This window comes from Oncorhynchus tshawytscha, linkage group LG19 (genome assembly GCF_018296145.1).
Source record: "Oncorhynchus tshawytscha isolate Ot180627B linkage group LG19, Otsh_v2.0, whole genome shotgun sequence".
Taxonomy (NCBI): Eukaryota; Metazoa; Chordata; class Actinopteri; order Salmoniformes; family Salmonidae; genus Oncorhynchus; species Oncorhynchus tshawytscha.
The window spans coordinates 22,849,295-22,876,256 of record NC_056447.1 but is presented as its reverse complement, the minus strand read 5'-3'; the positions used below and the strand labels follow the sequence as shown (position 1 = coordinate 22,876,256).

The following is a 26,962-nucleotide window of genomic DNA, read 5'->3' as shown; positions in this document are numbered from 1 at the left end:
TTCTAAAATTGATTAAAAACAAATCCTCAATCTACAACACAATAGTGAAGGACTCTCAGACCATGAGAAACAAGATTCTCTGGTCTGATGAAACCAAGATCAAACTCTTTGGCCTGAATGTCAAGTGTCCCATTCAAGCCCATTCAAGCTTGATAGGATCTGCAGAGAAGAATGGGAAAAACTTCCCAAATACAGGTGTGCCAAACTTGTAGTGTCATACCCAAGAAGACTCGAGGCTGTAATCACTGCCAAAGGTGCTTCAACAAAGTACAGAGTAGGGGTCTGAATACTTATGTATATGTCAAATGTATTTTGCAAAAATTGGTTGGGATATTTCGAGAAAGCTTTTGCTAAATGTTTTGACATGATTTATAGGGCCGGGACGATACCCTTATCAGGATACTCGTTAGTGTTATGTCAAAGAAACAAAACAGATTTCATTTCTTTAGGAAAACAGCCCTAATGTTGGAAACAAACATAATTGTTATCATCCAGAGTCCAGTTTATTCATTTTCCAAGCACACAATATTTTACATACAGCAGGTTTTGAATGTTTTTGTTTTTGCCATACTGGTATCGTCCCGGCCCTAATGATTTATACATATCGGCTGACGAAGACTGTACTTTTGAATCCCCCTCTGCTTGTTAAGTTGTATACAGTAGTGACCTGTCTGTATCCACCTGACTGGTGTAAATATGCTTCTCTGCTAAAATCTGGGTAAAAGATTGAAAGGAATGTGAGTCTTATTCAGTACTTGCTTTTCTAAAGTCTTCCAACCTCGCAAACTAAGATACAGGTAACTGCTAAAATAATGGAAACCTTTGAGTAAATTAGGTATACGAAGTATATTGAGAGCCGATGCTTCCACACACGGTTCCTAAGTTAATTAAGCAATTAACATCCCATCATGCTTAGGGACATTATTTTGGGCAAGCCATTATTTTGGCTACCATGGCTACGCCCCCATAGGATGACAATGCTCCCATCCACAGGGCATGAGTGGTCACTGAATAGTTTGATGAGCATGTAAACAATGTAAGCCATATGCCATCTCTGTCACCAGATCACAACCCAATTGAACACTTATTGAAGATTCTGGAGCGGCGCCTAAGACAGCGGTTTCCATCAACCAAACACCAAATTCTGGTATTTCTCGTGGAAGAATGGTCTCGCATCCCTCCAATAGAGTTCCATATACTTGGAGAATCTAAGCCAAGGTGCTTTGAATTTGTTATGGCTCGTGGTTGCCCAACGCCTTATTAAGACACTATGTTTGTGTTTCCATTATTTTGTCCGTTTCAAATAAAATGTTTCTGGTCACGTACACATTTTGCAGATGTTATCAGGACGAGCAATGTCTGAGCCCGGAAAATAAATATATATGTATATGATTGTGTGTATAGAATGTATGGACAATTACAGTGCCTTGCGAAAGTATTTGGCCCCCTTGAACTTTGCGACCTTTTGCCACATTTCAGGCTTCAAACAAAGATATAAAACTGTATTTTTTTTGTGAAGAATCAACAACAAGTGGGACACAATCATGAAGTGGAACGACATTTATTGGATATTTCAAACTTTTTTAACAAATCAAAAACTGAAAAATTGGGCGTGCAAAATTATTCAGCCTCTTTACTTTCAGTGCAGCAAACTCTCTCCAGAAGTTCAGTGAGGATCTCTGAATGATCCAATGTTGACCTAAATGACTAATGATGATAAATACAATCCACCTGTGTGTAATCAAGTCTCCGTATAAATGCACCTGCACTGTGATAGTCTCAGAGGTCCATTAAAAGCGCAGAGAGCATCATGAAGAACAAGGAACACACCAGGCAGGTCCGAGATACTGTTGTGAAGAAGTTTAAAGCCGGATTTGGATACAAAAAGATTTCCCAAGCTTTAAACATCCCAAGGAGCACTGTGCAAGCGATAATATTGAAATGGAAGGAGTATCAGACCACTGCAAATCTACCAAGACCTGGCCGTCCCTCTAAACTTTCAGCTCATACAAGGAGAAGACTGATCAGAGATGCAGCCAAGAGGCCCATGATCACTCTGGATGAACTGCAGAGATCTACAGCTGAGGTGGGAGACTCTGTCCATAGGACAACAATCAGTCGTATATTGCACAAATCTGGCCTTTATGGAAGAGTGGCAAGAAGAAAGCCATTTCTTAAAGATATCCATAAAAAGTGTTGTTTAAAGTTTGCCACAAGCCACCTGGGAGACACACCAAACATGTGGAAGAAGGTGCTCTGGTCAGATGAAACCAAAATTGAACTTTTTGGCAACAATGCAAAACGTTATGTTTGGCGTAAAAGCAACACAGCTCATCACCCTGAACACACCATCCCCACTGTCAAACATGGTGGTGGCAGCATCATGGTTTGGGCCTGCTTTTCTTCAGCAGGGACAGGGAAGATGGTTAAAATTGATGGGAAGATGGATGGAGCCAAATACAGGACCATTCTGGAAGAAAACCTGATGGAGTCTGCAAAAGACCTGAGACTGGGACGGAGATTTGTCTTCCAACAAGACAATGATCCAAAACATAAAGCAAAATCTACAATGGAATGGTTCAAAAATAAACATATCCAGGTGTTAGAATGGCCAAGTCAAAGTCCAGACCTGAATCCAATCGAGAATCTGTGGAAAGAACTGAAAACTGCTGTTCACAATTGCTCTCCATCTAACCTCACTGAGCTCGAGCTGTTTTGCAAGGAGGAATGGGAAAAAATGTCAGTCTCTCGATGTGCAAAACTGATAGAGACATACCCCAAGTGACTTACAGCTGTAATCGCAGCAAAAGGTGGCGCTACAAATTATTAACTTAAGGGGGCTGAATAATTTTGCACGCCCAAATTTTCAGTTTTTGATTTGTTAAAAAAGTTTGAAATATCCAATAAATGTCGTTCCCACTTCATGATTGTGTCCCACTTGTTGTTGATTCTTCACAAAAAAATACAGTTTTATATCTTTATGTTTGAAGCCTGAAATGTGGCAAAAGGTCGCAAAGTTCAAGGGGGCCGAATACTTTCGCAGGGCACTGTATATGAATCGAAAAGTGTGTCCAGCAGTAGTTATATAGGATGAGCCTTGACTAGAATACAGTGTGTATACATAGGAAGTAGGTAAAACAGTATGTACAATGTATTAAAGTGGCAAGTGTTCAATGACTATGTACAGTGAAAAAAATATGAAAGGCGACGTGCAACAATTTCTAAGATTTTACTGAGTTGCAGCTCATATGAGGAAATTATTTAATTGAAATAAATAAGGCCCCAATCTATGAAATTCATATGACTGGGAATACAGATATGCATCGGTTGTTCACAGATACCTTAAATATATATATGTGTGACATTTCCTTCACATAGAGTTGAACAGGCTGTTGATTGTGGCCTGTGGTATGTTGTCCCACTCCTCTTCAATGGCTGTGCGATGTTTCTGGATATAAACTGGAACGCGCTGTCGATCCAGAGCATCCCAAGCATGCTCAATGGGTGACTTGTCTGGTGAGTATGCAGGCCATGAACTGGGACATTCAGATTTCAGGGGTTGTGTACATATCCCTGTGACATGGTGCAGTGAATTATCATGCTGAAACATAAGGTGATGGGTGGTAGATGAATGGCACAACAATGTGCCTCAGGATCTCATCCCGGTATCCTGTGCTTACAAATTGTGGAGGTCGTGGGCTGGCGTGGTTACATGTGGTGTGCGGTTGTGAGGCCAGTTGGACGTACTGCCCAATTCTCTAAAACGACGTTGGAGACAGCTTATGGTAGAGAAATGTACTTTCAAATATCTCACAACAGCTGGCTCAGTGGTGACTGTTTAATTGTCTGTAGAGAGAAGCTGTTTTTTAGTCTCTTGAACCCAGCTTTGATAAACCTGCACTGTCTCCCACCTTCTAAATGGTGGTAGGGTGAACAGGAAGTGGCTCGGGTAGCGGAGGTCCTCTGATCTTGGCCTTCCTGTGACACCGGGTGCTGTAGATGTCCTGGAGGTCCATACCACCCTCTGGAGAGGAACCAATGGGGTGATCGAGGGGGTGGGAAGGGATGATGGAACCAATGGGACGCTCAGAGGAGGCATTCCTGCAAAATTGCCCACATGCAGGAATGCCCCAGGATTGCTGGCTACAGTTGCACACTATTGCCCTTTCCCACTAGAATGAATGATATGCACCTTCTAGTGATCTATTGATAGGACAGGTGCCTGTCGGTCACAAAGTGAGCGAAGACAGGGAAACACGGCTGTTTTGACAGTCTGCTGTTGGTCTCCCCACTAAGTAACTGGTTGTGCGTGTTATGTGTGCTGTGGTTGCAGTCTAATATCAACATGGGAGAGAGAGCATGAATTTGCACATCTCATATGTGGTAAGGATGAGTCGAAATCCCCCAGTTACTGACCCAACAGGTCCAAGAGGCTTCTAAACATCTTCTACCCCAAAGCCATAACATCTAATCAAATGGCTACACAGACTACTTGCATTTCCCCCCTTCATCCACACTGCTGCTACTCTGTTATCATCTATGCATAGTCACTATAATAACTCTACCTACATGTAGATATTACCTCAATTACCTCGACAAACCGGTGTACCAGCACCGGTACCCCCCGTATATAGCCTCGCTATATAATTATTTGTTACTTTTTTTTTAACACCTCATTGCCTTTAATTGTTTAACTTCGGCCAAATGTTTTGGGTAGCCTTCCACAAGCTTCCCACAATAAGTTAGGTGAATTTTGGCCCATTCCTCCTGACAGAGCTGGTGTAACTGAGTCAAGTTTATAGGCCTCCTTACTCGCACATGCTTTTTCAGTTCTGCCTACAAATGTTCTATGGGATTAAGCCATTTTGCCACAACTTTGGAAGTATGCTTGGTGTCATTGTCCATTTGTAAGACCCATTTGAGAACAAGCTTTAACTTCCTGACTGATGTCTTGAGATGTTGTTTCAATATATCCACATCATTTTCCCTACTCATGATGCCACCATGTGCAGTTGCAAACCGTAGCCTGTCTTTATGGCGGTTTTGGAGCAGTGGCGTCTTCCTTGCTGAGAGGCCTTTCAGGTTATGTCGATATAGGACTCGTTTTTCTGTGGATATTGATACTTTTGTACCTGTTTCCTCCAGCATCTTCACAAGGTCCTTTGCTGTTGTCCTGGGATTGATTAGCACTTTTCCCACCAAAGTACGTTAATCTCTAGGAGACAGAACGCGTCTCCTTCCTGAGCGGTATGATGGCTGTGGGGTCCCATGGTGTTTATACTTCGTACTATTGTTTGTATATGAACATGGTACCTTCAGGCGTTTGGAAATTGCTCCCAAGGATGAACCAGTCTTGTGGAGGTCTACACATATTTTTTGAGGTCTTGGCTGATTTCTTTTGATTTTCACATGATGTCAAGCAAAGAGGCACTGAGTTTGAAGGTAGGCCTTGAAATACATCCACAGGTACACCTCCAATTGAAACAAATGATGTAAATTAGCCTATCAGAAGCTTCTAAAGCCATGACATAATTTTCTGGAATTCTCCAAGCTGTTTAAAGGCACAGTCAACTTAGTGTACGTAAACTTCTGACCCACTGGAATTTTGAGACAGTCACATATAAGTGAACAACCTGTCTGGGTTGGCGGCGCCCCCCCCCCCCTTGGGTTGTGCCGTGGCGGAGATCTTTGTGGGCTATACTCAGCCTTGTCTCAGGATGGTAAGTTGGTGGTTGAAGATATCCCTCTAGTGGTGTGGGGGCTGTGCTTTGGCAAAGTGTGTGGGGTTATATCCTTCCTGTTTGGCCCTGTCCGGGGGTGTCCTTGGATGGGGCCACAGTGTCTCCTGACCCCTCCTGTCTCAGCCTCCAGTATTTATGCTGCAGTAGTTTATGTGTCGGGGGCTAGGGTCAGTTTGTTATATCTGGAGTACTTCTCCTGTCCTATTCGGTGTCCTGTGTGAATTTAAGTGTGCTCTCTCTAATTCTCTCTTCCTCTCTCTCGGAGGACCTGAGCCCTAGGACCATGCCTCAGGACTACCTGACATGATGACTCCTTGCTGTCCTCAGTCCACCTGGCCGTGCTGCTGCTTCAGTTTCAACTGTTCTGCCTTATTATTATTCAACCATGCTGGTCATTTATGAACATTTGAACATCTTGGCCATGTTCTGTTATAATCTCCACCCGGCACAGCCAGAAGAGGACTGGCCACCCCACATAGCCTGGTTCCTCTCTAGGTTTCTTCCTAGGGAGTTTTTCCTAGCCACTGTGCTTCTACACCTGCATTGCTTGCTGTTTGGGGTTTTAGGCTGGGTTTCTGTACAGCACTTTGAGATATCAGCTGATGTACGAAGGGCTATATAAATACATTTGATTTGAACTAATCTGTCTGTAAACAATTGTTGGAAATTTTACTTGTGTCAAGCACAAAGTAGACGCCCTAACCGACCAAAACTATAGTTTGTTAACAAGAAATGTGTGGAGTGGTTGAAAAACGAGATTTAATGACTCCAACCTAAGAGTATGTAAACTTCCGACTTCAACTGTATGTATGCATGTATATCATATATATGGGGCAAATCAGCAATTAGGATTTGTTATCTGTAATAGTCATGATAAATTAGGTATTGTTGCGATCTCTTGGCATATTGATAAATACAGTGCAAAAATGTAAAATGCCCATCCCTAGTTTCAACTAAGGGTTGAGGCTTTAAACTATGGGTTGGGACCCAGCATGTCATAGGTGGGTCACGAGTTTTGAGAATACATCTATAAATCACACATCATTTCCTTTTCATTTAAGTCATTGGAGGACTATTTGAGTCATGGGAGAATAGTCCATTTGTCATTTGGGTCTCAAGCCGAAATAGTTTAAGAACCCCTGGTCTAGTGCAGAGTTTCCCAAACTCGGTCATTTCCCCCCGGTTCAAGTATTTGGTTTTTGCCTGAGCACTACACAGCGGGTTTAAATAACCAAAGCTTGATGATGAGTTGGTTATTAGAATCTGCTGTGTATTGCTAGGGAAAAAAACTAAAACGTGCACGGGGGGGGGGTTCCAGGACCGAATTTGGGAACCCCTGGTCTAGAGGACATGCTACCTGTAATAAAGGACATGCTACTCACTTGGGGGGCATGTTGGTATCGATGGGGGACCTGGGGGGACCTTTAGGCTGCTTGTCCTCCCCCTCCTTCTTCTCCCGAGGTTCACGTGGAGGCCGCTCCCTGACGGGCCTCTCCTTCTCATCACGCTTCATGCGATCCCTCTCCCACTCCTCCTTTCTGCGCATCCTCTCCTTCTCTCGCTCCCTCTCTCTTTCCCTCTCGCGTTCTCTCTGCCGGCGTTCTCGCTCGCGGTGGTCCCGCTCACGGTCACGATGGCGCTCTCGCGGGTCCCGCTCACGTTCACGCTCACGCTCCTAACATTCATATACAGGTGGGTTTGTAAACACACTGCCATAGACCTCCAGCCAGGCTCAACCTGCTTTACGCTTCCAACGGCGCATTCAAGATTCTCTTTAACCAAAAGACTTACAAGTAAAATGCAAATCCGACAAAGTTAATATCGATTGTGCATTTGTGTTTAAAGTTGTGTAGTCCTTGGGTGGTGGATGAGTGTACTCTGAGTGTACTTACACTGTAGTGGTAGGGCAGAGGGGTCTCTGTGTACTGCACTCTGAAGTTCTCATACTGTCCCCCTCTCCAGAAGGCCTCCATCTCATAGTCATAGTATGGATCAGCATATGGGTCATTACTGAAATGACATCACAAACGAGGACAAATCGTACAATAGAGATAAATAGCTGTGCAGCTATATACACCATCTATATAATTTAGGGTTCATTTTATTTGTATATTTGAACAAACCCATAATTAGACATGTGAATCATAAGGCCTAGTGGAGTGGGCTGATCATTATAACTGACCAGCTGGATTCTCACAGCAGAGCAGGAGCTGATAATCAAGCAGGGAAACGTAGAGATAAGAGATGCATGAAAAGAGGACGTTACTACCGCCCCCTACATTGTACTTACGGATAGACTGGGTCTCTGAACTCCAAGTCACTACGGGGGAAGAAAAGGCCAAAAACAGTTTAAACGGAGACTAAGTCTAAAAACAATTCTTAGTAGTCTAAAACAATTCTTGAAAACATCCACCATGGCAAGATATTTTCTCTCTTTTGAACCATAGCTCCTGAGCTTACCCCGGGTCTCTGATTTCTCTGGTGATGCGGTAGCTGCGTTCCCTAAAGAAATCATTCTCCTTGTCAAAGTCTCGCTCATCCTCTCCAATGGTCACGTTAAAGCGCTTCTCCTCAAAGTCTGGCTCCTGCTCTTTGCGTATGGTAGCTTTTTTCAACACCTAGGGGAATAGGGCAATTTTTACACGAGGAAAGTCTGGGATTTCACCATAACCTGCTGACTGAACAAACCCAGAGGCTAAACACACATGCACACTTGTATTATTATAAAGACGCTTCACGAGCCAAATGTAGCAGGGTGACCCCCTCAGAAAATATGTCAATTAAAAAAATCAACATACTCAATATCAGCTGGTGCTGAAAAATAACCTGTACAGAAGAGGAGTACATATATGCTTGTAAGAGCTGAGAGGGTGTTGTACCTCTTTGGCATGTCTCAGACCCCTCTCCCAGGCACTCTCCACAGGAGGCTCCACTGGAGGAGGGGGTGGAGGGAGCTCCTCAACAGCAGGTCCACCCTGAGACAGGGAAACAGATGTAAACACAATACATTTACCCAATGCAGAAACACACACACACTCTTCAGGTCCAAATACAGCAGGCCAGAGGTGGTGCATACCCAGGGGTTGCTTCCAGGAATGAGAGGGTGGGGTGCTCCAGGTGGTGCCCCGTTGGGAGAGAAGGGGTCTGGCTTGGAGATGAGAGAGTAGTTGCCCTTGTCGTTGACCCCTGGATGGATGAACCTACAATTCATACTCCATGTGCAGTTACCTGGAAAAGAAAAACAGAGCTGTATCATTTTGAAAACAGACACATGGGAATTGGAAAAAGCATATTTTCATTGAATTCAAATACTTTGAAGTAAATGGTGTTTGGGTGTAAGTTGACATCCATCATCGCTGTATGTGGCTTAGCTCCTAATAATATTCCATTACCACATTATCTTCATTTAAGTTATGAAGTACAATGCTTCCCCCTGCTGTCTGAAACAAGTGTCTTCAATATCACTGCTTCAAAAGGACCGTTACATTGGAGAAACGCTACACAGGCCACAGAAGCAGAACATCAGTGAAGCAACAACACGCAAGGCTTGTGTTGCTGATCAAGTGGTTCACGTTTTTACCTTCGGTTTAACCTTCATGATACGTCTCTGGTGTAGAATGGAATGCTCAAGTTGCACACGCAATGTTTGCACAGTGTAGTTTCGTCAAAAGACAGGTGTTGTACACGCGAGTGGTGCACAGGAGAGTACGTTGAGGTACCTTTCATGAAGAACCTGCAGACGGGCCTGGGTCTGACCTTCCTGTCCATGGGGTCCTTCACCTCTCCCTCCTCCAGGTCGTCATCCTGCACAAATGGAACAGCTAAATATCAACTCACTTCTCCATGTGCATCCGAGGAAGTAACCTTATGACTCTAGGTCAGTGGGACAGGGTGCAAGGCAGGTTATTTGTATTGCCACATGGTTCTGACTCGGGTTATGGCGGTCATTAAATGTTGTCAGATGGTAACTGTCATGCAAATGACTGCTGATCTCCCTGTAATTTGCCTTTAAATTAACACGTTCAGCATCTTCAGGCCTTCACACATACAAGCCGCTGATGGGCGCCTTTGGAAAGTCTTCCCTTTAAAAAGTCAATCATTTTTTGCAACTTTAGTTGTGACTAATACAAACCTTAGAATGTCTTAGAAATCAAAACATATAAGGGCTGCATGATGCGAGTATATTGATGATTTGAGAAAGTCACAAAAAAAGCTTGTGCTCTGTTCCTTGCCTCAGGCTGCACATGCTGTTCTCTCATCAAGTGATCACATTCGCACCCATCAGATTATTCTCAATATAATCTTGTCTTTAATAATATGTGGAATTAGTTTCGATTTAAAATGGTCCATTATCAAATGTGCAGAACTGGGGCAAGGGAAAAAAGACCGTATCCACTCGAATAGCGACTGGAGGCTACTTTTAACCATAGCTCCTTTTTTCATCGTGCCAGGTAGGCGACTCTGGTTTTACAGCGGAGCAATGTGCTTAATATTAGCAGCTGAAAAATAAATAGTTGCAGTAGAAAGCTGAAATCCTCTTTTAAGTGGCAATCATCAAAACTCTGCGTTCCACACAGGATTGTATCAGTGGAGGCTGCTGAGGGGAGGACGGCTCATAATAATGGCTGGAACGGAGCAAATGGAATGGCATCAAACACCTGGAAACCATGAGTTTGATATATTTGACACCGTTCCACTGATTCAGCTCCAGTCATTACCACGAACCCGTCCTCCCCAATTAAGGTGCCACCAGCCTCCCGTGGATTGCATATAGAAATGTTTGGGCCGTTTGAGGAGCTGGTGATATTCTACCCAAACTATGTCAAGGGGTCTCCAACCCTCTTGCTGCAGCCACACAGTGCTTCGTTTGGGAAAGCAACCAAGTGAAATCTGTTCAGGAACACCGATAGTAACATGTTTACACAATGAAACATATTTCTCTCTATGCGCTCACAAAAAGGAATGAAGGAGAGCGAGAGAGATGGAAACACATGGTGGTGAGGCTAATCAAATAAATCAAATACTAATTCACTGTAATTGTAGGCCAACCAGCCTACTCTGTAGCCGCCCTGCACAATCAATGAACCAACAGCATCACCTAGGCCTGTAGGTTCTCTCCCAGACTCATGGATAGTAATGTTGGAGCGTAGCATAAGGTAAACCGTCCATCCAGTATGTATAATAATTCAGTCCACACTCAAAGGCAAATATTAGAATTGGTTAAGTTTTGGATTATAGGCTAGACAAATTACATACCAAAGAATATGTGGTAGGCTATTAGGCTACCAATTACATACCAAAGAATATGTGGTAGGCTATTAGGCTATGTATTGTATAACGGCACAATCATTACATTAATTCAGACTTTTTTCCCAGGCGTGATCATATGTAGGCGTATGCATAAGCTCTAATATGCCTATAGGTGTACTACATGCCACGTCAATTGCTTTTAATGAATCATCCCCTTAGAAAGTGCTATCCATTTCCTTGTTTGGCTTTAAAACAAGATCCACAACGAACACGTTTTTCACTTAGTTTCAACCTGTTTTTGAACTTCTTTTTTCAAGTTGATCGATCACAGTGAGTTTTAAAAGCACAATACTGTTTTGATGATGAGTGTTTGATGTGATTTTCCAGTGTATTTGCGTTGATGTCAGAGTGGTTAGAGCAGGGTTCCTCAAATTCGGTCCTCGGGACCCCAAGGGGTGCACGTTTTGGTTTTTGCCCAAACACTACCCAGCTGATTCAAATAATCAACTAAACCTCAAGCTTTGATCATTTGAATCAGTTGTATAGTGTTTGGGCAAAAAACTAAATTCCAGAGGACAGACTTTGGGAAACGCTGGATTAGAGGGACAATAGTGCACTGCGTATCAAGTCATTAGCTTCCTGACGGTCGTTAGCGAGTTGTGTAGTCCCAACGCATCAGTGCCATTCATGTACAGAGTGCATAGGAGATTACCGTGACTCAACGGTCACGTGGAATTTGACTGTAGTCAATACACATACATGCCTGTTGGTGTGACGGTAATATGGTCACTGCAACAGCCCCAGTTCTGACTTTGCAGTTCTGTACTTGATCTGTTCTCCTGTTTTGCTTCCTTCCCATATCTCAGTGTGAGTAGTCCTGCATACTCAAAGAAATCAGTTTCTTGATTAAAAGTATAATGCAGATTGAAGAGAGCATATAAATCACATTACTTACATCTATTTCTCCCTCATCAATCTCTCCATCATCCTCGTCCTTTTTGTCACGAAAGGAATCTCTCCTTCCTCTGTCCTGAGCCCTGGACTCTTCAGGCTTCTTAGGTGGACTGTCTTTCGGGGATGGAGGAAGGATTGGTATCTTCTCTTTCTTTTTGACGCTCTTGTCCTCTTTCTCATCCACTTCTCTGGGTCCTTTCTCCACCTCGTCATCTTCTTCAGGCGCTAGAACATTGGGCTCCTCAGGAACCTCCTCGTCATAGTCCAGCTCATGCTCATCAAGCTCTCTGGACACAGACGACAACTCCTCCTTCATCTGATTCACCACCACCCTCCTCCTCCTCAGTCTCTCTTCCTCCTCTTCATCATCTACTTCTGCTGTCTCCACTGGCAGCTTCACAGACGGTTCCCCACTCTCATCTTCCTTCTCATGGCTGGACATCTCCTCAGCTAAGGGGGATGACCTCTCCTGCTCTGGCTCAGAATCAGGGGACTTAGGAGTTTGGCTGATCCGGTCGTCCTCCTCATCTGATTGGCTTTCCTGTCGCTCCTGTCCCATCATCACCATCCCCACTGACTCCTCCTGCTCCTGTTCTAGAATAGTATGCCTATCCCTTCCACCTTCCCCATCAGCTTCATCATCCTCTGGGTCAGAGATACGCTCCTGAACTACCCCCCCATCTTCGTCATCATCCAGCTCAGAGTCCCCACCTTCACCGCCCTCTTCATCTAAACCACCGTTGTCTTCATCATTCAGCAGCTCACTGTCAGAGAGCAGCCTGTCCTCCTCCTCCTCGGGGGATGCCAGGAACTCACTGTCAGAAATTCCCCTCTCTTCCTCTGGGGATTGGGGTGATTGGTTGGGGCTTTCAGGAGACTGGGTGGGACTCTCAGGGGTGTCCATTGGAGAATGATCCACTAAAACAGAAGAAAGAATTTACTTATAGAATTGTCTGTCAATAAAATAGATACACTTGGTTTAATACACAAAGACAATGTCTCTAGGCAATATACAGATAACTGCCAAAATAACCTGAAAGCGTGAACCACCGCATTTAACCACAGCAAGGTGACTGGGAAAATGGTTGAGTACAAACAGTCATGCCCTTCGTAAGGCAATCAAGTGGAGTCGCAATTCAACGGCTCAGATACGAGACATTTGTGGCAAGGACTCCAGACAATCACAGATTATAAAGGGAAACCAGCCACGTCGTGGACACCAACGTCTTTCTCCCAGACAACCTAAACACCTTCGAGGAAAACACAGTGACACCAACACGGGCCACCAACGCTCCCGTGGACTGTGAGCTCTCGTTCTCCGTGGCCGACATTAGTAAAACATTTAAGCGTGTTAACCCTCGCAAGGCTGCCGGCTCAGACGGCATCCCTAGCCGCGTCAGAGCATGCGCAGATCAGCTGGCTGGAGTGTTTACAGACATATTCAATCCCTATCCAAGTCTGTTGTCTGCACTTGCTTTAAGATGTCCACCATTGTTCCTGTTCCCAAGAAAGCAAAAATAACAGTATTAAATGACTATCGCTCCATAGCACTCACTTCTGTCATCATGAAGTGCTTTGAGAGGCTAGTTAAGGATCATATCACCTCCACCTTACGACACCCTAGACCCACTGGAATTTGCATACCGCCCCAACAGATCCACAGATAACGCAATCATCATCACACTGCACCCAGCCCTCTCCCATCTGGACAAGCGGAATACCTATGTAAGAATGCTGTTCATAGACTACAGCTCAGCCTTCAACACCATGTTACCCTAACAAACTCATCATCAAGCTTGGGGCCCTGGGTCTCAACCACACCCTGTGCAACTGGGCCCTGTACTTCCTGACAGGCCACCAAGTGGTGAGGGCCCTGGGTCTCAACCACACCCTGTGCAACTGGGCCCTGTACTTCCTGACAGGCCACCAAGGTAGGAAACAACATCTCCACTCCACTGATCTTCACCACAGGGTCCGCACAAGGGTGTGTGCTCAGCTCCCTCCTGTACTCCCTGTTCACCCATGACTGCGTGGCCATGCACGCCTCCAACTCAATCATCAAGTTTGCAGACAATAATAGTGGTATGCCGGATTACCAACGACGACGAGACAGCCTACCGGGAAGATGGTGAGGGCCCTGGTAGAGTGGTGCCAGGAAAATAACCTCTCCCTCGACGTCAACAAAACAAAGGAGCTGATCATGGATTTCAGGAGACAGAAGAGGGAGCATGCCCCCAACCACATCGATGAGCCGAAGTGGATGAATTGAAAAGCTTAAAGTTCCTCGACATACACGTCACTGACAATCTGAAATGGTCCACCCAAACAGACAGTGTGGGTAAAGAAGACACAACAGCACCTCATCAACCTCAGGAGTGGCCCCTAAAACCATCCAACTTTTACAGATGCGCCATTGAGGGCATTCTGTCGGGCTTGATCACATGGTCTGCACAACGCATCACCGGGGGAACATTGCTCTCCAGGACATCTACAGCACCCGGTGTCAAAGGAAGTCCAAGAAGATCATCAAGGACTTGAGCCACCCGAGCCACAGCCCGTTTACCTCGGTACCATGCAGAAGGCCAGTACAGGTGCATCAAAGCTGGGATCGAGAGGATGAAAAACAACTAAATCTCAAGGCCATCGGACTGTTAAATAGTCACCACTAGCCAGCCTCCACTCAGTACCCTGCCCTGAACTTTAGTCACTGTCACTAGCCAGCTAGCACCCAGTTACTCTACCATGCACCTTAGAGGCTGCTGCCCTATGTACATCGTAATGGAATACTGGTCACTTTAATAATGTTTACACACTGTTTTACCCACTTCATAAGTATGTACTGTATTCTAGTCAAGGCCTATCCTATACAGTGCATTCGGAAAGTATTCAGACCTCTTTGACATTTCCCATTTTGTTACCTTATGGCCTTATTCTAAAATGGATTAAATCTTTTCCCCCCTCATCAATCTACACACAATACCCCATTATGACAAAGCAAAAATGGGTTTTTAGACATTTTGCAAAATTATTACAAATAAACTGAAATATCACATTTACATAAGCATTCAGACTCTTTACTCAGTACCATGTTGAAGCACCTTTGGCAGCGATTACAGCATTGAGTCTTCTTGGGTATGACACAAGCTTGGCACACCTGTATTTGGGGAGTTTCTCCCATTCTTCTCTGCAAATCCTCTCAAGCTCTGTCAGGTTGGATGAGAGTTGCTGCACAGCTATTTTCAGGTCTCTTCAGAAACATTCGATTAGGTTCATGTCCAGGCTCTGTCTGGGCCACTGAGACTTGCCCCGAAGTCACTCCTTCATTGTCTAGGCTGTGTTCTTCGGGTCGTTGTCCTGTTGGAAGGTGAACCTCAGGTGAACCCCAGTCTGAGCGCTCTGGAGCTTTAATTCACTCAATTCATATTTTCCTCGATCCTGACTAGTCTCCCAGTCACTGCCGCTGAAAAAGATCCTCAAAGCATGATGCTGCCACCACCACGTTTCACCGTAGGGATGGTGACCGGTGTCCTCCAGATGTGATGCTTGGCATTCAGGCTAAAGAGTTGAATCTTGGTTTCTTATGATCAGAGGATCTGGAGGTCCTTTAGGTGCCTTTTTTCCCGCAAACTCTAAGCGGGCTGTCATGTAACGTTTACTGAGGAGTGGCATCTGTTTGGCGACTCTACCATAAAGGCCTGATTGGTGGAGTGCTGCAGAGATGGTTGTCCTTCTGGTAGGTTCTCCCATCTCCACAGAGGAACTCTAGAGCTCTGTCAGCGTGACCATCGGGTGCTTGGTCACCTCCCTGAGCAAGGCCCTTCTCCCCCGGTTGCTCAGTTTGGCCAGCTCTAGGAAGAGTCTTGGTGGTTCCAAACTTCTTCCATTTAAGAATGATGGAGTCCACTGTGTTCTTGGAGACCTTCAATGCAGACATTTTTTGCTACCCTTCTCCAGATCTGTGCCTCAATACAATCATGTCTCAGAGCTCTACAGACAATTCCTTCAATCTCGTGGCTTGGTTTTGCTCTGACATGCACTGTCAACCTGTATATAGACAGGTGTGTGCCTTTCCAAATCATGTCCAATGAATTGAAATATCCTGATGAAAACAGCTTGTCTGTCTAAACATTAGATATTAGGTTATTTAATTATTGCATCTGAGCTCCTAGGGTGTGCAGCTCTCCCTTTCTTTTTCAATTAATTGAATTCACCACAGTTGGCCGCCAGTCAAGTTGCAGAAACATCTCAAGGACAGGATGCACCCGAGTCTTATAGCAAAGGATCTGAATACTTATGTAAATAAATTAGCAAACATTTCTAATAACCTGTTTTCACTTCGTCATTGTTTGTAGATTGATGAGAATTTGTATTTATGTCAATCCTTTTTGGAATAAGGCTGAAAGGTATCAAAATGTGGAAAAGGGGAAGGGGTCTGAATACATTCCCGAATGCACTGTATAAATACTGCTGTACATATACCACTCTTCAGATTGACTACATATTATATTCATATACTGTCCATAATGTCTATACTTCTTACCACACATACAGTTGAAGTCAGAAGTTTACATACACTTATGTTGGAGTCATTAAAACTCATTTTTCAACCACTCCACACATTTCTTGTTAACAAACCAAAGTTTTGGCAAGTCGATTAGTACATCTACTTTGTGTATGACAAGTCATTTTTCCAACAATTGTTTACATACAGATGATTTCACTTATAATTCACTGTATCACAATTCCAGTGGGTTAGAAGTTTACATACACTAAGTTGACTGTGCCAATAAACAGCTTGGAAAATTCCAGAAAAGGATGTCATGGCTTTAGAAGCTTCTGATAGACTAATTGACATCATTTGAGTCAATTGGAGGTGTACCTGTGGATGTATTTCAAGGCCTTCCTTCAAACTCAGTGCCTCTTTGCTTGACATCATGGGAAAATCAAAAGAAATCAGCCAAGACCCCAGAAAGTTTGAGACCTCCACAGGTCTGGTTCATCCTTGGGAGCAATTTCCAAATGCATGAAGGTACCATGTTCATCTGTACAAACAATAGTACGCAAGTATGAACACCATGGACTCACGCAGACATCATACTGCTCAGGAAGGAGATGCGTTCTGTCTCCTAGAGATGAACGTACTTTGGTGCGCAACGTGCTAATCAATCCCAGAACTGAAAAGGACCTTGTGAAGATGCTGGAGGAAGCAGGTACAAAAGTATATATATCCACAGTAAAACAAGTCCTATATCGACATAACCTGAAAGGCCGCTCAGCAAGGAAGACGCCACTGCTCCAAAACCGCCATAAAGACAGACTACGGTTTGCAACTGCACATGGGGACAAAGATCGTACTTTTTGGAGAAATATCCTCTGGTCTGATGAAACAAAAATAGAACTGTTTGGCCATAATGACCATCGTTATGTTTGGAGGAAAAAGGTGGATGCTTGCAAGCCGAAGAACACCATCCCAACTGTGAAGCACAGGGGTGGCAGCATCATGTTGTGGGGGTGCTTTGCTGCAGGAGGGACTGGTGCACTTCACAAAATAGATGGCGTCATGAGGAAGGAAGATTATGTGGACATATTGAAGCAACATCAAGACATCAGTCAGGAAGTTAAATAAAGCTTGGTCGCAAATGGGTCTTACAAATGGACAATGACCCCAAGCATACTTCCTAAGTCGTGGAAAATTGGCTCAAGGACAACAAAGTCAAGGTATTGGAGTGGCCATCACAAAGCCCTGACCTTAATCTCATAGAAAATTTGTGGGCAGAACTGACAAAGCGTGTGAGAGCGAGGAGGCCTACTAACCTGACTCGGTTACACCAGCTCTGTCAGGAGGAATGGGCCACAATTCACCCAACTTATTGTGGGAAGCTTGTGGAAGGCTACCCGAAACATTTGGCCCAATTAATCAATTTAAAGGCAATGCTACCAAGTACTAATTGAGTGTATGTAAACTTCTGACCCACTGGGAATGTGATGAAAGAAATAAAACCTGAAATAAATCATTCTCTCTACTATTCTTCTGACATTCTTACAATAAAGTGGTGATCCTAAATGACCTAAAACAGGGAATTTTTACGAGGATTAAATGTCTGGAATTGTGAAAAACTGAGTTTAAATGTAGTTGGCTAAGGTGTATCTAATACATAGTCCTGACTCCGACATTGCGCGTCCTAATACTTCTAAATTCCAATATTTTACATTAGTGTGTATCGTTAGATATTACTGCAACGTTGGAGCTAGGATCACAAGCATTTTGATACACCTGCAATAACATCTGATAAATATACAGAGAAAAAAATATAAATGCAACATGTAAAGTGTTGGTCCCATGTTTCATGAGCTGAAATAAAAGATCACAGAAATGTTCCATATTTCACTCCAATTTTGTGAACAAATTTGTTTACTCAGTTAGTGAGAACTTCTCCTTTTCCAAGATAATCCATCCACCTGACAGGTGTGGCATATCAAAAAGCTGATTAAACAGCACAATCATTACACAGGTGCACCATGTGCCGAGGACAAGAAAAGGACGCTATAAAATGTGCAGTTGTCGTCACACAACACAATGCCAAAGATGTCTCAATTTGAGGGAGCGTGCAACTGGCATGTTGACTGCAGGAATGTCCATCAGAGGTTTTGCCAGAGAATATAATGTTAATTTCTCAAACATAAAGCAACATAATTTTAGAGAATTTGGCAGTATGTCCAACCAGGCCTCAAAATCGCATACCACACGTGCCCAGGACCTCCACATCCAGCTTCTTCACCTGTGGGATCAACTGAGACCAACCATCCGGACAGCTGATGAAACTAGGCGCAGCCATAGGTTGGCATAGGCCCACCCACTTGGGAGCTAGGCCCTGTCAATCAGAGTTACTTACAAACATATGGGCCTAGCTCCCAGGTTGGTGTGCCTATGTCCTCCCATGACTGCGCCCCTGCCCAGTTATGTGAAATCCATAGATTAGGGCCTAATGAATTTAGTTAAATTCAAATCAATTTATATAGCCCTTCTTACATCAGCTGATATCTCAAAGTGCTGTACAGAAACCCAGCCTAAAACCCCAAACGGCAAGCAATGCAGGTGAAGAAGCACGGTGGCTAGGAAAAACTCCCATAGAAAGGCCAAAACCTAGGAAGAAACCTAGAGGAACCAGGCTATGAGGAGTGGCCAGTCCTCTTCTGACTGTGCTGGGTGGAGATTATAACAGAACATTGACTGATTTCCTTATATGAACTCAGTAAAATCATTCATTGTTTCATGTTGGGTTTATATTTTTGTTCAGCATACAGTACCAGACAAAATTTTGGACACAGCTACTCATTCAAGGGTTTTTATTTAATTATACTATTTTCTACATTGTAGAATAATAGTGAAGAAATAAACTATGGAATCATGTAGTAACCAAAATGTATTTTATATTTGATATTCACCAAAGCAGCCACCCTTTGCCTTTATGACAGCTTTACACACTCCTGGCATTCTCTCAACAGGCTTCATGAGGTAGTCACCTGGAATGCATTTCAATTAACAGGTATACCTTGTTAGAAGTTCATTTGTGGTATTTCTTTCCTTCTTAATGCATCTGAGCCAATCAGTTGGGGTGCTATACAGAAGAGAGCCCTATTTGTTAAAAGACCAAGTCCATAGTATGGCAACAGCTCAAATTAGCAAAGAGATACAATAGTCCATACTTATTTTAAGACATGAAGGTCAGTCAATATCAAAAATTAAGAACTTTAAAAAGTTTTCTTAAGAAAGTTTCTTCAAGTGCAGTCACAAAAACAATCAAGAAATATGATGGAACTGGCTCATGAGGTCTGCCACAGGAAATAAAGACCCAGAGTTACCTCTGCTGAAGATGGTCAGTTCATTAGTTACAAGTTACCAGCCTCAAGAATTGCAGCCCAAGTAAATGATTCACAAAGTTCAAGTAACAGACACTTTTCAACATCCACTGTTCACAGGAGACTGTGTGAATCAGGCCTTCATGGTCAAATTATAGCAAAGGAACCACTACTAAAGGACACCAATATTAAGAAGACTTGCTTGGTCCAAGAAACACGAGCAACAGACATTAGACCAGTGGTCTGATGAGTCCAAAGTTCAGATTTTTGGTTCCAACCGCTGTGTCTTTGTGAAACGCAGAACTGGTGACCTTCACATGTGTAGTTCCCACCGTGAAGCATGGAGGTGGTGTGATGGTGCTTTGCTGGTGACACTGTCAGTGATTTATTTTGAATTCACGGCACACTGAACCAGCATGGCTACCACAGAATTCTGCAGTGATACGCCATCCCATCTGGTTTGCACTTAGTGGGACTATCATTTGTTTTTACACCCCCAGGCAGTGTAAGGTCTATTTGACCAAGAAGGAGTGTGATGCATCTGATGACCTGGTCTCCACAATCACCCAACCTCAACCCAATTGAGATGGTTTGGGATGAGTTGGACAGCAGAGTGAAGGAAAAGTAGCCAACAAGTGCTCAGCATGTGGGAACTCATTCAAGACCGTTGGGAAAGCATTGCAGGTAAAGATGGTGGAGAGAATGCCAAGAGTGTGCAAAGCTGTCAAGGCAAAGGGTGGCTACTTTGAAGAATCAAAAATATGTTTTGATTAGTCTTTTTTTGGTTACTACATGATTCCATGTGTTATGTCATAGTTTCTACAATGTAGTAAAAAATAAAAGCCCTGAAATGAGTAAGTGTCAACTTGACTGGTACTGTATGTGACCAAGAAAATGTGATTTCATTTAAATCATCTCGATGGAAGACGTCAAAACGCGAATTGTAGCTAGTAATCTGATTGCATATGGCCCCAAAGTTCGTAATAAGATATGCATGTAGCGAGTGCATCCGCCATATCTCGAGAATAGTAAACTTCACGCAGGTCAATAAGTCTGTCAGAGATGATTACATATTGATATTTTATATCAAATCACATTTTATTGGTAAATTACCTAGCGAAGTAAGCGAACGTTAACTAGTTGTGTTTCAACTAGAGAAGGTGATCATAGCTGCCTTCAACACAATTTTCTTATTAAAACTGGGGGACTCTGTGTTTTTAGTAGAACAATGTCGTAGCTAGATATAAGCAAATTAAGAGGCAACTTCAGCGCAGTAGGACGAAAAGATGTCTCGTTAGCTTACAACAACAATGCTAACGTTAGCTTGTTACCGGGTGAAGCAGGCCCGAAAACTGCGAGGGCTATACCAGACAAGAGGCTAACGTCTGATTTGTATTTAGAAGATGCCACAATTGAGTTAAAAAGGTTTAACCAACCAATGCAACTGAAAAGCAACTTTATACACGCAAAATAGCACTTTCTGGTCTGCTATCGAAGCATGCTTGTCTGTTCAATTAACAATGCAACCCCCCACAAACACCAGTAACGTTAGCTACATAAACTTGAAATATTTTCAGTCACCTTTCCAACCTGAACCTCGTTGAAGACAGGCGGCGTTAAGAACAACCCCGTCTCTCTTCCTCTTTGTCTGAGGCTCTACAATAAATAATGGTATGGTTATTTATCTGCTATGCTGGAGGAAATAAAAAAAACCTACACGATACAGTGAGAGCGGCCATTGCAGTGACGTCATCAAAATACGACACTGTCAGTTTACGCCATAAACGGGCAACGTTATTGTCCTTTGGCGCCACCGTGCGCTCAATATTAAACATGACTTCAATAACGTTAAAACAAAAAACTCTCCGCAGTGATTTTAAAATTTTTAATTTATTTCACCTTTATTTAAAGCTAGTTGAGAACAAGTTATCATTTACAACTGCGACCTGGCCAAGATAAAGCAAAGCAGTGCGACAAAAACAACAACACAGAGTTACACATGGGATAAACAAACACAGTCAATAATACAATAGAAAACGTCTATATACAAGTGAATGCAAATGAGGCAGGATAAGGGAGGTAAGGCAATAAATGCAAAGGAGCAACAAAAATAAGCAACAGTATGGGGATGAGGTTGTTGGATGGGATATTTACAGATGGGCTATGTACAGAGGCAGTAATCTGTAAGCTGCTCTGACAGCTGGCGCTTGAAGTTAGTGAGGGAGATATGAGTCTCCAGCTTCAGTGATTTTTGCAATTCGTTCCAGTCATTGGCAGCAGAGAACTGGAAGGAAAGGCGCCAAACAGAGAAGTTGGCTTTGGGGGTGACCAGTGAAATATACCTGCTGGAGCGCATGCTACGGGTGGGTGCTGCTATGGTGACCAGTGAGCTGAGATAAGGCGGGGCTTTACCGAGCAAAGACTTATAGATGACCTGGAAACAGTGGGTATAATGAGGAATATGAAGCGAGGGCCAGCCAACAAGACATACAGGTCGCAGTGGTGGGTACTATATGGGGCTTTGGTGACAAAACGGATGGCACTGTGATAGACCGCAATCCAATTTGCTGAGTAGAGTGCAGGAGGCTATTTTGTAAATGACATTGCCTGTCACCAAGGAAGTACCCAAAGGCTCAAACCTAGGCCCCACAGTCTTCTCAATTTACATCACAACATAGCTCAGGCAGTAGGAAGCTCTCTTATCCATTTATATGCAGATGATACAGCTGGCAAACAAAGCTTTCTTAGTGTCCAACAAGCTTTCTCTACCCTTAACCTTGTTTTGAATACCTCCAAAACAAAGGTCATGTGGTTTAACCTTGTTTTACGAGGATGGTGGTGTTAGATTTTTGACCTATTTGTTCATCTGGGTTATCTTTCTATATCCTATTTTAATATTTGGTTAAGTCTTTCCCTACCCGTAACCTTGTTCTGAACACCTCCAAAACAAAGGTCATGTGGTTTGGTAAGAAGAATGCCCCTCCTCCCACAGGTGTTATTTCTACCTCTGAGGGTTTAGAGCTTAATTTATATTTATATAATTTATAGGTCGGCAGGGTAAGAGTGCTCTCGAGCGGCTAGATGTTCTTTACCTTTCGGCCATCAGATTTGCCACCAATTCTCCTTATAGGACACATCACTGCACTCTATACTCCTCTGTAAACGGGTAATCTCTTCCCGTCGCAAGACCCACTGGTTGATGCTTATTTATAAAAGGCCTCACTCCCCCATGTCTGAGATATCTACTGCAGCCCTCATCCTCCACATACAACACTCGTTCTGCCAGTCACATTCTGTTAAAGGTCCCCAAAGCACACACATCCCTAGGTCACTCCTCTTTTCAATTCGCTGCAGCTAGAACGAGCTGCTACAAACACTCAAACTGGACAGTTTTATCTCAATATCTTCATTCAAAGGCTCAATCGTGGACACTCTTACTGACAATTGTGGCTGCTTTGTGTGATGTATTGTTGCCTCTACCTTGCCCTTTGTGCTGTTGTCTGTGCCCAATATTTTTTGTACCCTGTTTTGTGCTGCTACCATGTTGTGTGGCTACCATATTGTTGTTATGTTGTGTTACTACCATGCTGTGTTGTCATGTGTTGCTGCCTTGCTATGTTGTTGTCTTAGGTGTGACTTTATGTAGTCTTGTGTTGTCTCTCTTGTTGTGATGTGTGTTTTGTCCTTTTATTTATTTTATTTATTTTTAATCCCAGGCCTCCGTCCCTGCAGGAGGCCTTTGCCTTTTGGTAGACAATAAGAATTTGTTCTTAACTGACTTGCCTAGTTAAATAAAGGTCCAAATATATATAAACTCTGCAAAAAAAGAAACTCTTTTTCAGGACCCTGTCTTTCAAAGATAATTGGTAAAAATCCAAATAACTTCACAGATCTTCATTGCAAAAAATTTAAACACTGTTTCCAATGCTTGTTCAATGACACATAAACAATTAATGAACATGCACCTGTGGAATGGTCGTTATGACACAAACAGCTTACAGACGGTAGACAATTAAGGTCACAGTTATGAAAACTTAGGACACTAAAGAGGCCTTTTTACTGACTCTGAAAAACATCAAAAGAAAGACTGGTATAGGGATTGATTGAATGAAGTGCTCAGACTGTCCGCAATAGGCTGAGAGAGGCTGGACTGAGGGCTGAGGGCTTGTAGGCCTGTTGTAAGGCAGGTCCTCACCAGACATCATTGGCAACAACATCGCCTATGGGCACAAACCCACCGTCGCTGGACCAGACAGGACTGGGAATAAGTGCTCTTCACTGATGAGTCACGTTTTTTCCCGTCAGGGGTGATGGTGGGAATCGTGTTTATCGTCAAAGGAATGAGCGTTACAGCGAGGCCTGTACTCTGGAGCAGGATCGATTTGGAAGTGGAGGGTCTGTCATGGTCTGGGGTGGTGTGTCACAGCATCATCGGACAGAGCTTGTTGTCATTGCAGGCAATCTCAACGCTGTGCGTTACAGGGAAGACATCCTCCTCCCTCATGTGGTACCCTTCCTGCAGTCTCATCCTTACATGACCCTCCAGCATGACAATGCCACCAGCCATAATGCTCGTTCCGTGCATGATTTACTGCAAGACAGAAATGTTCGTGTTCTGCAATGGCCAGCGAGGAGCCCGGATCTTAATTCCATTGAGCACGTCTGGGACCTGTTGGATCAGAGGGTGAGGGCTAGGGCCATTCCCCCCAGAAATGTCTGGGAACTTGCAGGTGCCTTGGTGGAAGAGTGGGGTAACATCTCACAGCATGAACTGGCAAATTTGGTGCAGTCCATGAGGAGGAGATTTAAAAAAAAAAATTAAAAAAAATACTTTACCTTTATTTAACAGTTAGTATCTGGTGTGGCCAGCAGCTGCATTAAGTACTGCATTAAGTACTGCAGTGCATTGGGGCAGCAGGTTAGCCTAGTGGTTAGAGTGTTGGACTAGTAACCGCAAGGTTGCAAGTTCAAACTCCTGAGCTGACAAGGCACAAATCTGTCATTCTGCCCCTGAATACTGTTCCTAGGCTGTCATTGAAAATAAGAATTTGTTCTTAACTGACTTGCCTAGTTACTTATAGGGATTATAGGGACACATTATTCCATTTATGTTAGTCACATGTCTGTGGAATTTATTCAGTTTACATCTCAGTTGTGTAATCTTGTTATGTTCATAGAAATATTTACACATGTTAAGTTTGCTGAGAATAAACACAGTTGACAGAGAGAGGAAGTTTCTTTTTTTTGCTGAGTTTACATTTGAAGTAGGAAGTTTACATACACCTTAGAAAAATACTTGAAACTCAGTTTTTCACAATTCCAGACATTTAATCCTAGTAAAAATTTCCTGTTTTAGGTCATTTAGGATCACCACTTTATTTTAAGAATGTGAAATGTCAGAATAATAGTAGAGAAAATTTTACATACAAAAAAGTTTACATACATTCACTTAGTATTTGGTAACATTGCCTTTAAATTGTTTAACTTGGGTCAATTGTTTCGTCTTCCACAAGCTTCCCACAATAAGTTGGGTGAATTTTGGCCCATTCCCCCTGACAGAGCTGTTGTAACTGAGTCAGGTTTGTAGGTCTCCTTGCTTGCACACACTTTTTCAGTTCTGCCCACAAATGTTATATGGGATTAAGGTCAGGGCTTTGTGATGGCCACTCCAAAACCTTGACTTTGTTGTCCTTAAGCCATTTTGCCACAACTTTGGAAGTATGCTTGGGGTCATTGTCCATTTGTAAGACCCACTTCTTGACTGATGTCTTGAGATGTTGCTTCAATATATCCATATAATTGTCTTTTCTTATGATGCCATCTATTTTGTGAAGTGCACCAGTCCCTCCTGCAGCAAAGCACCCCCACAACATGATGCTGCCACCCCCGTACTTCACCCTTGGGATGGTGTTCTTCGGCTTGCAAGCTCCCCTCTTTTTCCTCCAAACATAACGATGGTCATTGGGGCCGAACAGTTCTATTTTTGTTTCATCAGACCAGAGGACATTTCTCCAAAAAGTAAGATCTGTGTCCCCATGTGAAGTTGCAAACCATAGTCTTGCATTTTTATGGTAGTTTTGGAGCAGTGGCTTCTTCCTTGCTGAGTGACCTTTCAGGTTATGTCGATATCGGACTCGTTTTACTGTGGATATTGTTACTTTTGTACTTGTTTTCTCCAGCATCTTCACAATGTCCTTTGCTGTTGTTCTGGGATTGATTTTCACTTTTCGTACCAAAGTACATTCATATCTAGGAGACAGAACGCATCTCCTTCCTGAGTGGTATGATGGCTGCGTGGTCCCATGGTGTTTATAACTGCATACTATTGTTTGTACAGATAAATGTGGTAACTTTAGGCATTTGGAAATTGCTCCTAAGGATGAACCAGACTTGTGGAGGTCTCAAACTTTTCTTTCTGAGGTCTTGGCTGATTTCTTTTGATTTTCCCATGGTGTCAAGCAAAGAGGCACTGAGTTTGAAGGTAGGCCTTGAAATACATCCACAGGTACATCTCCAATTGACACAGATTTTTCCAAGCTGTTTATTAAAGGCACAGTCAACTTAGTATATGTAAACTTCTGACCCACTGGAATTGTGATACAGTGAATTATAAGTGAAATAATCTGTCTATTAAGAATTGTTGGAAAGATGACTTGTGTCATGCACAAAGTAGATGTCCTACCCGACTTGCAAAAACTATAGTTTGTCAACAAGAAATTTGTGGAGTGGTTTAAAAATGAGTTTTAATGACTCCAACCTACGTGTATGTAAACTTCCGACGTCAACTGTATACAAATAAAATCCTACATTGGTGTCAGGAGATGATTGTGGACTACAGGAAAAGGAGGACCGAGCATGCCCAATTCTCATCATCGGGCTGTAGTGGAGCAGGTTGAGAGCTTCAAGTTCCTTGGAGTCCACATCACCAACAAACTAACATGGTCCAAGCACCAAGACAGTCGTGAAGAGGGCACGTCAAAACCTATTCCCCCTCAGGAGACTGAAAAGATTTGGCATGGGTCCTCAGATCCTGCACCATCGAGAGCTTCCTGGTTGCATCACTGCCTGGTCAAATCAAATCAAATCAAATGTATTTATATAGCCCTTCGTACATCAGCTGATATCTCAAAGTGCTGTACAGAAACCCAGCCTAAAAC

At 43.3% G+C, this 26,962-nt stretch overlaps 1 protein-coding gene across 3 annotated transcripts in view; it reads right to left on the bottom strand.

Moving 5' to 3' along the window:
• Positions 1 to 21,544, bottom strand: part of zc3h18 (zinc finger CCCH-type containing 18) — a 39,871-nt gene extending 18,327 nt beyond the window's left edge. For all 3 annotated transcript variants that reach the window (XM_042301480.1, XM_042301481.1, XM_042301482.1), the window contains exons 1-9: positions 21,387 to 21,544; positions 11,947 to 12,863; positions 9,461 to 9,545; positions 8,818 to 8,969; positions 8,621 to 8,716; positions 8,202 to 8,359; positions 8,032 to 8,061; positions 7,634 to 7,751; positions 7,124 to 7,416 (exon numbers count right to left, since the gene is read on the bottom strand). In XM_042301480.1, the coding sequence (XP_042157414.1) occupies positions 7,124 to 7,416; positions 7,634 to 7,751; positions 8,032 to 8,061; positions 8,202 to 8,359; positions 8,621 to 8,716; positions 8,818 to 8,969; positions 9,461 to 9,545; positions 11,947 to 12,849 (1,835 nt within the window). In that variant the 5' untranslated portion in view covers positions 12,850 to 12,863; positions 21,387 to 21,544. The remainder of the gene's footprint in view (positions 1 to 7,123; positions 7,417 to 7,633; positions 7,752 to 8,031; positions 8,062 to 8,201; positions 8,360 to 8,620; positions 8,717 to 8,817; positions 8,970 to 9,460; positions 9,546 to 11,946; positions 12,864 to 21,386) is intronic.
• Between the last annotated feature and the right edge of the window lie 5,418 nt (positions 21,545 to 26,962).